Below are 12,832 nucleotides of genomic sequence, written 5' to 3'. Positions count from 1 at the left end.
GACATAATCTAAATTAATAAAAATAAGATAAAAGATATATGTAAATTAAGTCTACCTTTCCCATCACATTTTATATTAAATTTTCTTGCATTTTATAAGAACTTAATCTTTCCTCTTTTTTACATCACTTAGTTGAAGTTCTCAAAAATAAATCAAAGATATAGTATTCATAAAGTATTTATAATTTATTAAATTTACTTACCTTAAAAATTTATTACATTAATGCTAAGAAGAAAATGGGTTCTTTAAAAAAAGATTATAATCGTAATTAGTTGGCAAAATATGGAGTGACATAAAAGAAGCATTTCTCTATTCAGTGAATTTTTCCTTTTCCTTTGTGTCTTAGAGCAAATACACATATCCCTGTTTTATATTTAGTGTTAAAAATTAGAGGATATTTGCCCTGGCTGGTCTGGCTCAGTGGATTGAGTACCTGTGAACCAAAGAGTCGCTGGTTCGATTCCCAGACAGAACACATGCCTGGGTTGCGGGCCAGGTCCCCAGTTGGGGGCATGCGAGAGGCAACCACACATTGATGTTCCTCTCCCTCTTTTTCTCCTTCCCTTCCCCTCTTTCTAAAAACAAATAAATAAAATCTTAAAAAACAAAAAACTAGAGGACATTCTTAGTTGTTGCCCAAATTAATTTTCACAGGAACAGTTAAGTGATAGGCAGAAAAACCCATTGCAGTACTGTAGACTTCCCCATAACTAGTTCTCGTAGTGCCAATGCCTTCCCCACATGGAAACCAACACAAGAGAATGGATGGCCTGACAAGTTCACCTCCACCACTGGGTACATAGCATGGAGCTCACACCTACCTGGAGTGAGTCCAGTGCATTCCTCACCTGACTACGGCCTCACTCTGGAGATCTGCCCAACCTGAGGTTAAGAGCATATGGTTATGCAGTAGCAGAGGTAGGCTGACCAAATGGTGGTGGTATGTGTTCACCGTGACTCATACAGTTATAGTGTGGGATAGTTGTGCTTGAGGTTTTCTGCTTCATAAGATGTCGAATGCTCTGGAAAAAAACAGGCATAATTGATTTGTAAAGTTAGTCAAATAGGTCCTTACAGACTTGATAAAGATTTGTCTTGGACTTACAGTAAAGATGGTGGCATAGGTAAACATGGTACGTTTCCTCGACAACCACATTAAAATTACAACTAAAATATAGAATAACCATCACTCAGCTGTCAGAAATCAAGTCGAATGGAAGTCTGACAACTACAGAATTAAAGAAACCACATCCATCCAGACTGGTAGGAGGGGTGGAGATGTGGAGCATTCTGGTCCCACATCCACATGTGGTAGATAAAAGTTCAGGAGGGACATCTCAGGAGCAAGGAGTCCCAGCCCCACACCAGGTCCCACAGCCCAGGGTTCCAGTGCCAGGAAGATAAGTCCCCATAACTTGTGGCTGCAAAAACCAGTGGTGATTTAATCAGTGGAAGAAACTTCTGGAGTCCCAAGTATTTCCCCTTAAAAATCCCACACATGGACTTACTCGGACTCACTCCCTCTGATCACAATAACTGGGGTAGCAGCTTGAGAGGCACCAGTGGCATGAAGGGAGGAATGGAAGTGTCTGGCATCAAGGCGAACCCTGGGGGACAACTTTCTCCCAGACAGAAAGATGGGCAGAGGCCATTAAGGTCCCTTATCTGAGCCCTTACCCCATAGAGCTGCAGAACCGGTGGGTGGGTGGGTGCCATATCCGAGACTGTCAACCTGGCTAACACTCTTTGTCCCACCCTAGTGGTCCGTTGAGATTCTGTCTGACCTAACTTATGGGCCCACGAAGACTGTTAACCATGACTTTCCCGTATGAATAGCTGGTCTTGGCTCATGCTTCACAACTTCCAAAATCCTCTCAAACAAGCAACAGCTGGTCTCAGTGAGCCCCAGGCCTGGCACTAACAGCAGCCAGCCTAGACTCACAGCTTGGCTTCACCTGGGAATCTCCAAGACCAGCACAAGTAGCAGCCATCTCAGGTTGCTTTATAGCTCAGGCAGGGTGGCCCCTGGCAAAACACAGGTGGGGGCTGACCTTGGCCAGCACCACCCTGGAAACACTAGAGCTTCTACACCCAGTGGACAGCTACAGACCACATCAGAGCACACCCCCCTGCTCCTGAGCAGCTGATCCTCCATGAAGGGCAGAGGATGGTGGTCAGTGGTCTCAGCCAGTCCTTGCGGCTGACTGACCTAGCTAAATCCCTCCCATTGATTGACCTGTGATCAAAACTATGAACAATAAAATGGCAATAAGTACATATCTATCAACACCGAATCTAAAAACAAACTAAGCAATCAAGAAGAACAGAGACAGTATCATGGATATAGAGTATTTTGATGGTTGCCAGAGGTGGGCGTGGGAGAGAATGGGTGAAGAGGTGAGGGGATTAAGAAGTACAAATAGGCAGTTACAGAATAGCCGTGGGGATGTAAAGTACAGGATAGGAAATGGAGCAGCCAAAGAACTTATTTACATGAACCATGGACATGAGCAATGGTGGGGGATTGCCTGAGGGAGTGTGGAATGCTGGGTGAAGGGGGGTAAGGGAAAAATTGGGATAAGTGTAATAGCATAATCAATAAAAAGACTTGTCATGATTTTATTCTAATATTCACCTAGAGAAAATTATCTTCATGGAGTTAAAATTAGAAACAATATAATAAAAATAAACATACTTCTATTTGCATATTTTTAGAGATCACAGTTTAAAAATTATTATGAACTATAAATCACTATTAAGAAAAATTGTACATTGTTAACAAGTTTATACATTTATTTGACTATTCCCTTGCATATTTCTTTTTTCACTTAGTTTGTACATGAAAGCATCCATGATGAGGTTGTAAATAGACTTAAAAAGGCCTACGCACAGATCCGGGTCGGGAACCCCTGGGACTGTGAGTATCTGGTTGATTTCCAAAGTGTTCCCTTTTGATATTTGATGTTACAAGTGTTTATGATCTTTTCTCCTCCTTTCCTGAGAGGAGTGAGGGCATATAAAGCAGGTTATAGGGCATTGAAGGTGGCGTGTCTGCTTCTAGGTTAGGACCTTGAGTGCTCGATGTGGGCTGGTGGGTGAGCTTGGGCCATGGTATTGACGTGGGATGAGTTTGATGAGTTTTTCTCTCTTCACTACTCTTACCTTCGTCTAAGCCTGCACCTTCCTCTCATGGAAGGCTGCAAGAGTCACCAGACTGGCTTTCCTGCTTTCACTTCTGCCTTCCACAGTGACCAGAGTGATTTTTTAAAATGCTATTAGATTAGATAATTCACTCTCCTACTTTAAATACTCAAGTGACTTTCTTTGCTTTTCACCTAAAACCTAATTTTTATTTTACTCCCTCTTTAGCAGGCTCACAATCTGCGTGATCTGACCTCCGTGCCTCCCCTCTTTACCCGCTGACCTCCTGTGTACCTTTGCCCCTGTGTTCCCTGAGCTGCAGCTTTTCCGACCTTATTTCATGCTCCAGGGCTCCCAGGCTGTGTCCCGCTGCTCTGTCTGCTGGAAATTGCTCCTCACCCAGCTTTTCCTGCAACAGGCTTCCTGCTGCAAGGTCCCCTCCTCCCTGAGGCCTATCTACGTCTTCGTCCTCCCTCCTTCCCCCGGGTAACCTTTCTGCTCTGCTTCCTGGCAGCCATACACACAGGGCAACATCAGCCTTTCCCTTGTAAATTCCATGCCAGCTTCTGAGCCTGTGAAGCTCTTCAAGAGTGATCACGCTTCAATGAAACGGGTGCTGTGTTTTTATCATAGCACTCTGATAATTGATCTAGACCAGGGTTGACAAATTTTGCCTGCCACTTGTTTATCTAAGAAAGTTTATCAGGCCATGGCCACACCTACTTGTTTACATGTCTTCTGTGGCTGATTTCACACAACAGTGGCCAGGTTGAGTAGTTGTGAGAGACCACATATGTCATGCAAAACATCAAACATTTACTATCTGTTCCTTTACAGAAGATTACAGACTCCTGTTCTAAACTGAAAGGCTACATGAGGGGATTGCTCTGTTCATTGGGAAAGCTGTTATTAAAATAAAATGATGCTATTTAGGGTAAAATGAGGAACATTCCTTTTTCTCTCCAGCTAATGTTCTCTATGGGCCACTGCACACCAAACAGGCAGTGAGCATGTTTCTTGGAGCAGTGGAGGCAGCAAAGAAAGAAGGAGGCACAGTGGTCTATGGTGGCAAGGTAATGAAAATTCTGGGCACAAGCAGGGTTCTGGGCAAATTAGCAAAAGATCTCCAATTGGTGTCTTCTCTCCTCCCTTTTGTAAGGGGGAAATACGTGTTTTGAAGAATGACAGCATAAACTGTATGAAAAATTTCTGGAAGGACACACAAGAATTTTAGCCATGGTAGCCTTTGAATTGAGTCTAAGAATTTGTAGAGGGGAGCCCGTTCCATGATACAGTAGGAGACTTTGTATTCAGAGTAATTAGAATTTGTATGTAATGGTTATTTTAAAAGGTCAAGTAAGACAGGGAATCAAAGAAAATACACACCAAAAACATTTTGATTTAACACAGGTAACTACATTTGATTCTTTGGATGGAGTCAAAGCATTTTCTTCATGTGTGGTAGGAATTTGTCTTCATCCTTGCATAAGCTGTACCAATAATTTATTATCTATAATTTAGTTTCACTTTCTTCAAAATTCACTGAGAACTGAGTCTCTGGCAAAGCTGAGAGAAGACTCCTTCTCCCTCTTCATCTTAACCATTGACACACCAACATTTCATTGGACAGCATGTGTATAGATGTTTATGTATGTATTTTTTACTTTGGTTTCTTTTTGAAACATTCAACTTAATTTTTATGGAAATAGCTCTGTTTTCCTTTGTGTAATATTCCCTTAAATTATGCAACATTGTATAGCATAACAAAGCAAATACAGCTGCCATGCCCAGGATTTGAAGTAAAGAGAGTTGACTCTTGGTAAACATGCAGCTCAAAGGGTGAGAGCAGAATTCCACAGGCATGCTGGAGGGCTGACCAGCAGCCAGAGCAGCTGGCTGTGGGCATCAGCTCAGTATGGAAGGAAAAGTAGGCATTAGTTAACTGGACACAAACTAGTATTCTGGTTACATGGAGGTTGGTTAGGAATGTCTACACTATATCCTTTGGAGCTTTTGATCTTTGTATAAGTATATTAGTTTGCTGTGGTTGTCATAACAGAATATCATAGATTGGATGGCTCAAACAGCAGAAATATAATATTTTTCTCACAGTTCTGGGGGCTGGAAGTTTAAATTCAAGGTGCTGGCGGAGTTGGTTTTTGGTGAAGCCTGTATTCCTAGCATAAAGTGTCCTCACAAGGCCTTTTCTCTGTGCCTGAAGAGAGGTCTCTGGTGTCTCTCCTCTTATGAGGACATCAATTCTATGGGATTTAGTCCCTACCTATGTGACCTCATTTAACTATAATTGCCTCCTTAAAGGTCCTGTCTCCAAATTCAGTCACTATGTGGGTTAAGGCTTCAACATATGAATTTGGGAGTGGGGGATACAATGTAGCTGTTAACACAATGGATATAGATTACCTATTTTAAAGTTATATAAATTTTACAATCATCACTTGTAACTGTTTTTCAATGCTACTTGGTTGTGACAAATGGCATAGCTCTCCATCCTTGATCTCTCTTTATGTCCTATTTTTCTCTGATCAAGTTAGAGCCAATAGGAGGCTGACGAAATTTATATTCATGATGGGAAGTTATTTTGCAGAAATAATTTACCTAACATAGCATTTTGGGGTTTTTTTTTCCTCATAAATATAGGTAAAGATTGTGTCCTCTGACCACAAGTACTAGAAAATAAAATGTTTTCATTGTTTTTATTCTATTTCTCCACTGCAGGTTATGGATCGCCCTGGAAATTACGTAGAACCGACAATTGTGACAGATCTTGCCCACAACGCATCCATTGCGCACACAGAGACTTTTGCTCCGATTCTTTATGTCTTTAAATTCATGGTAAAAATGGGTTATGTCTTTCTTTTCTCTAGTCTAATGTTGAAACAAACGAGAAGACTAGGAGAAAATTAAGGTGTATTAAATTTCACTTGATCCACCTTTAGGAAGGTTTTAGAAAGTCATTTTGATTAGTACAAATTTGAAGGTTACAGATAAAATATGATGGAATGAACACTTGAAACTACAGAGCATGTCAAGCTAGCTGCCTGGGAAACCAGGGTGAGCAGAGAACCCGTGTTGCCGTTCATGGAGAAGATGGCCCTCATTTCCTGTATCACCTGATTCTGAGCTGCATGTTTTGCTTCTACACAGAGAAACTAGGTAGTTTGATAGTCCTAAGAGCTAAGTATCAGCAGACAAAATGCAAAGATACAGGGCAACCTAAAGATCTGCAGTTAGACAATCTGCATCAAAGGACAGGCAGGCTGTGGAGGTTTTAACAGAGGAAGGGAACTAGAGGGTCTCCTTTCCCATCATGAGACAGGCTCTCGCCATGCCAGAAAATATTTAGAGATTCAATCAAGGTTCTAACATGCCAGGATTAACAGCTGAATAATCATGAGAGTTGCAACTTGTTGCTATCACATGATTGCATTTTTTTAAATCTTGCTTTAAATTATCTATTATTGTTTTACATATGGTGACTAGAAAGTATAATTTCATGTTTGTAGGGTGTGTTTATGTGACTGTGAGCTCTTGAGCAAATAGTTTAGGCTCTGCGCCTGCTTCGCCTAATCTGTAAATTGGGGATGATAGAAAATGTGTGTCGTAGAGTGAGGATTAAGTCACTAAATGCATGTAAGTGCTTAGGTCAGGGTACATAATAAGAGCTCAAGAAATATTGGCTATTTATGTAATAGCTTGAATAGAAGAATGGAAGAAAGAGCTTTGTTTCTTAAAAGTACAGTTAGGGAGAAAACCCCACAAGGCACTGTATAAGCAAAACAGAATTAGGTTCCTTAGTTTGCTTTTTTTGCACTAAAAGTATACCAGCACATCTCATAAAATGAGTTTAATATTTGTAACTTTGACCTGAACATTGTATCATGTAATAGCTTCTGATGTCTGTCCTTTTAGAATGAAGATGAAGTCTTTGCGTGGAATAATGAAGTAAAACAGGGACTTTCAAGTAGCATCTTTACTAAGGATTTGGGCAGAATCTTCCGCTGGCTTGGGTATAACTTTGTTTATTTTAAAAACCTATGTAAGTTTGACTTGTGTGGTGATGGACTTTAAAAAAAGATGAAACCATCATACTTGAAAATCCATTTTTTGGCATTGAGAGTCTCAGAGGTTTTGTTTGCACTTTTTATTGGTTTTGCTTTTCGCTTTCCTATACGTTGCTCTCACCATGCCCCCCTTTTTACACACAGACCAAAAGGATCGGACTGCGGCATAGTAAACGTCAATATTCCAACGAGCGGGGCTGAGATCGGAGGCGCCTTCGGTATGTAGAGAATCATTTCTCCTTTTCCACATTGGGCAGTGTATTAGTCTGCTAAGGCTGCCCTAACAAAATACTACCGAGTGGGTGGCTTAAACAGCAGAAATTAATTCTCTCACAGTTCTGGAGCCTGGAGGCCTAAGATCAAGGTGTTGGCAGGTTTGATTTCTCCTGAGGTGTCTCTTCCTCTTATAAGGACACCAGTCCTATTTGCTGAGGGCCCTAACTTTATGACTTCATTTAACTGTAATTACCTACTTAAGGACCCTATGGGCCAAGCACAGCCACATTCTGAGTTATTAGAGGTTAGGGCTTCAACATGTTGGTGGGGTGTGGCGGGGGGGGGGGGGCAGACAATTCAGTTCATTATAGACAGTAAAGAACAAGCAGTGGTCACTTTTAGAGAAGTTTGACCAGGAAACGGAAATAATAGTCTTCCCTGGTCTAACCTTGAGAAAGCCTATGCTGCACGTGCAGGGTTGCACTGGGCAGGGCCTCACCCCGGGTGTGTGGGCCTGGAGTGGCGGCAGCTGTTTTCTGGGGAGAGGGTTCCAGACCCAAAACAAGATTAAGAGCCCTTGTTTTAAAGCCAGAAAAGTTTACCCGAAAAACACTGGTTTTTCTTTGTGCAGTGGGCATAGTAAATGTTAAACGTTATCTTTTATCTTAGATAAAATACTAAGTTGTTTCTTTTCACTGAGCCCTGTTGCTATTTTTTCTTTAATGCTTTGAGTTCTTAGTGGTTAAACCTAGTAATAGCAATAATTTAAAAAACAAAACAAAACAAAAAAAAGTCTTCCCACCAATCATGTACTGTTTTACTTCTTAAAAATGATCATACAATATGCAGATGATGTGTTATAGAATTGTATACCTGAAACCTGTATACTTTTATTAACCAATGTCACCTCAATAAATTCAATAAAAAATGCAAAGTACAGTAGAAACAGATTGCCTTTAAATATATAAAGAAGCAAAACAAACATCATTAATACTTGTAAAAGCTTAAATAATGAGGGGCATTCTTCGTCTATTTTAGACCGAACACTATAATTACTATCCAGAGTGCAGACTTTGACAAAAGGTTTCTGCCTTCAGTTCAGCCCTTCACCCTTGTCCTCCACTATTTAGTGGCCCGAATGTGTCTGTCTGTCCATCTGTAGCCCTTTAATCCCTGTGTCCTGCCCATGCCTTCCCTCTCCAATTGCCTCCTCTTCATCTCAGTCCTCACAGTTAATTTTTTGTTAAGTCTTATGATGGAAAAAGTCGTGCTGCCCACACTTTCTTCTTCCTCCCTCTTTCCCGGAGGCAATTACTTTGAGATTCTTACTAAATGGAAAACATAAAATCACCTCTCAATTTACTTTTAATTTTCTAAATAGTGTGCTTTATTTTAACTGCACCTTCACAACTTTAGACATGTGTTGACCCTCTGCTATGCGAGATTAACCTTCTTAAGTTTTCTCTTTTTCCCTTTAAGTGATATGACATTTTTGTGTGGGGTGAGGTCCAGAGGAAACAAGGAACCAGCTTCTAAGAGTCCTCTCCAGTGGAGTCACAAAAGATGTGCTTAATTCTTTCAGCCACAGATTGTGACAACATAGGCAGTCCGCCAGGAAAGCTCGTTAGAGCCTCCGCACCCAAGGCTTTTACTGGGGGCTGATGGCAGAGGCATCCTCAGCCTCGCAGAAGGAAAGCAGGTGTTTTGTACAAAAGTGGTTCAGGCGCAGTGAGCCACCTGATCATTTAGGGAACGTTTTATCTCAGTTCAGGGAATTGTATAGCAGCCAAGTCCCAGATGCCAACAGCATCGCAGGTGGACCTGCTGTGCCTTTTCTGCAGTTTTGTAATAGTTTTTCCTCAGATTTTGAAGCTAATTACACATTTGTTTTCTGGTTTCTACTATTGTGGTTGAAAAGCCCAATTCACTTTGACTTCTGATCTTTTTTTCCCCTGTTTCAAAAAGTATCGCTTCTGTTATTTACTAGTATGTTTGATGTCCTGAAATTTCACAGGAATATGCCTCAGTGGAGATCTTTGTAAAAGTAGGTGTGGGACAATCAGTGGGCCAGTGATTGGCTTAGAATATTGGAACTCGTCGTTTTCAGTTCTGATTTTGCTTTGGCAGTGTTCCTTTGACAATTTTTTCCCTTTGATTTTCTCTTAATTTCTGGAACTCCTATTATTCAAATGTTATCTCATGAAAAAAATTGATTGATTTTGTTATCTTTTCTCGTGTTTAGCTTTTTTGTTTTTTATATGGGAAATTTCCTCAAATTTTTCTTCTAATCCTTCTAGTAAGTGTTTTCTCCTCTGCTTTTAGTAAAAACAACATCAAGACTTATTTCTTGTGTTTTGATGGCACACTTTAAATAGTATCCTTTTGTTTGTTTGTTTCATGGAATCATTGTCTTCTTATAACTTCTCTAAGAATATTAATTTAACATTTAAAATGTCATAAAAGCAGATTATGTCTATTGTAGAAAATTACATATAGAGAAGCACAAATGAGAAAATAAAAACATTTCCATTGTCCAGAGGTTCTATTTTTAACACCTTGGTCTAATGGTAAGGTTTTTTTTTTTAAGGTTTTCTGCTGCTGCATTTGTTTCCTCTTAATTCCTTTCATTTTCCCTCTGATTTTTATGTTTATTTTGGTATCTATCTTTTATTTATTTGCTTGTAGAGGAAGCTGTGGGCTAAATGGAAAAGAAGTGCTCAGGCACCTCTGGTCTCCTTTTGGTATCTTCATTCGGTGGTACTGGTAAGAGCCCACATGGAAGGGAACAGCCCAAGAGATGCTGTATGAGCTGCTTTTGTGTTTCTCTAGGAGGAGAAAAGCACACTGGCGGTGGCAGGGAGTCCGGCAGTGATGCCTGGAAGCAGTACATGAGAAGGTCCACGTGGTAAGGGAAGGCTTTGGGAAGATGGGTTTGGGTTTAAAGCTGTTGTAGTTTTTACATTCTTCTCCTTTCTACTCTGTTTTTATGTGTTTCCATTTAATTTTATTTTTCCAATGTTCCAGGCTCTCTCAGAGCATCCATTTTATACTAGTATTTTTCAGCCCCTTCTTGTCAAGCTTCAGCTAGTGCCCAGTGCCCTGCTGTGGAGCCATCTTGTGGTGGTTTCTATCTAGAGACGGCATAGGAACAGGATGCTTGAGGGGGAGGTGTCAACCAGCAGGGTAAAGTGGAAGAGGCTGTCCTTTTGAGTTTGGGTGTAGCTGTCACCCTTGTAGACTGTGGAAGGAAGAGGAGATGGAGCTGGGCGGGGAGCCCAGGGACCTGGCTAGCAGGCTGGGGGATACCAGTTGTCAGAATAGTGAGCGTGGACAGTTGGATTAGCTCATTCACCCAGCACATGGGTAGTTGGTGAGGGAGCTGGCTTCTAGGAGATCTTGACTAGTTTTTTTTTTTTCTTTACTTGAATTCTGTCCCCCCTCCCTACCTTGGGTAGAAATAGCTTTACCCAAGTGCAGTAAAACAGTATGTGGGTCAGGCCCATGTGGTGTTATGTTGTAGAAAGAGCACAAGGTGAGGGACCAAGGACACCCATCCTTGTCCCATTTACTCTTTCTTACCAGCTCTGTAACCTCGGTGGGTTTCTCAGCCTTGGCTGCTTTTGTAGCCTTAGCAACTTTATAGCTGACAGAAATTTCTGAGGTGCTTTTGGCTGTGGCTTGCTGTCTCAAACATGCACACTCTGCCTGGTTTACATTGTTCAAAGTCAGTTATGTTCCTTTTACTTTTCTTGAGCTCTGTTTAGCTCTGGCCTTTGGGAACCCATTTAATGGGGGCACTTTTCCTCTTAGGAGAGAAAGATCATTATCAGATAACTGACTAATGGGGAAGCTTTTATTTTCTAAATTAGTATACTTTTTTTTTTAATCAAAATGAGATCTGTATGTTTTCTGCTAATTCAATACAAGTTTTTGAGAGCTATAAAGAAGATTGTTACAGTCCCCAAATTCTTGTGCCCTGATAACTCTGAATGACTTGTATGCTATGTGTCTTTTCAGACTTCGTGTTTTACTCTTTTTTAATCTTTTATAAAACTGGATTCATACTAATATTGTTTTATATCCTATTTTTTTTCTTTACCAGCTTGTAACTTGGCCATTTCACCTTGTTAATATATATAGAGCATTACATTTTTTAAAGGCATAAAAGTATTCTGTATTATGTATGTACTATCCGTCATTTAATTTTGTTTATTTTATTTTTTTCTCCCTAGTACCATCAACTACAGTAAGGACCTTCCTCTGGCCCAAGGAATCAAGTTTCAGTAAAGGTGCTTTAAATTGACATTACTTAAGTCTTTTAGGTATTCTTGCATCTCTTTCTTCTGAAGAAGACAAAGAAAATTAAGATTTTCCCTGAATAAATGCATCATTTTGAGTATGACAGTGGCTAATCCTTTATACCCCTGAGGTCCTGACTAAATCAAGAGACTCATTTTTTTAAAAATAAAATTTTCATGGCATAGCCATATTTAGTAAAAGATAGAAAAATGGATTTTATGTTACTGGTAGTTACTAATTTTTTTAAAGTTTATGATTATTTTATAATTTAGACAAAATAGTACATACCATGCTAGGAATTTGGAAAAACACAGAACCTAACAGATAAGAAAATAGAAGTCTTCTCAGTAGATGCAGGAGCATCTCCTAAGCAAGTAAAGAATTCTCTGGTGAGTGTTGATCTGCATTACCCTATTCTAGCCTGTATTGGGAAGGGTGTTATTGACAGGGAGTGTATTCCTTATATGTAAGGGGCCATATAGCACAATATCTGTGGAATGACTTGCTCTGTTAACTATGACTATGGTATTCATCACCATTATGACTTCTTGCTTATGATGGCTTATGTCACCACAGAAGAATTTTGTGGGGAGGATGTAGATACTCCTACCCTAGAACCTGCACCTGCCATGGTGTCTGCCTGTGTAGATTTCTGTAGGAAGTGTCTCTGGATTTCTTACCCAGCCATAGGCCATTTTCTTTAGCTGGTAGGCTTCTGCAGTTGCCTTTGGGTTTCTTCTTGGAGAATATTCCACAGTGTGTGGCAGCATGTGGCAGAATGAACTCAGCAAAGGTGACTTTCTCTTTCCTGAGAGTCTGATTCCTTCCCTTGAGAAGCTGCCCAGCAGCCTTTGGAGTGGTTCAGCCCAGGGTCCCTGTGGAACTCAGATTGGCTTACGTAGTTCTCCTCCTGGCAGTCTGTGCTCCCCCGATGAGTAGCAGCCACCACCCCCTGGACTTTATTTTCCAAATGAGGACACTGAGGCCCTTGCTTCCCTGTCAACATGGAGCCAGCAGTGGCAGAGCTGAACCCCAGACCTCAGACTGCTCGATCATAGCTTCCATTGGCATTTCCAGAACCCTCCCTCTGATCT

At 40.7% G+C, this 12,832-nt stretch overlaps 1 protein-coding gene across 1 annotated transcript in view; it reads left to right on the top strand.

Annotated features, from left to right (window-relative positions):
* The window catches only part of ALDH7A1 (aldehyde dehydrogenase 7 family member A1), a 43,977-nt gene extending 32,139 nt beyond the window's left edge, over positions 1-11,838 (top strand). Inside the window, exons 12-18 of the mRNA XM_090276650.1 lie at positions 2,833-2,917; positions 4,108-4,214; positions 5,878-5,994; positions 7,072-7,169; positions 7,368-7,441; positions 10,269-10,344; positions 11,672-11,838. Coding sequence (XP_090132776.1) covers positions 2,833-2,917; positions 4,108-4,214; positions 5,878-5,994; positions 7,072-7,169; positions 7,368-7,441; positions 10,269-10,344; positions 11,672-11,726 — 612 coding nt within the window. The 3' untranslated portion in view covers positions 11,727-11,838. The remainder of the gene's footprint in view (positions 1-2,832; positions 2,918-4,107; positions 4,215-5,877; positions 5,995-7,071; positions 7,170-7,367; positions 7,442-10,268; positions 10,345-11,671) is intronic.
* Positions 11,839-12,832: the final 994 nt, after the last annotated feature.

Source organism: Furipterus horrens, unplaced genomic scaffold (genome assembly GCF_987537825.1).
Source record: "Furipterus horrens unplaced genomic scaffold, mFurHor1.1.pri manual_scaffold_5, whole genome shotgun sequence".
Lineage (NCBI taxonomy): Eukaryota > Metazoa > Chordata > Mammalia > Chiroptera > Furipteridae > Furipterus > Furipterus horrens.
The sequence above is the reverse complement of the archived record's forward strand: the minus strand, read 5'-3'. Positions and strand labels throughout refer to the sequence as shown.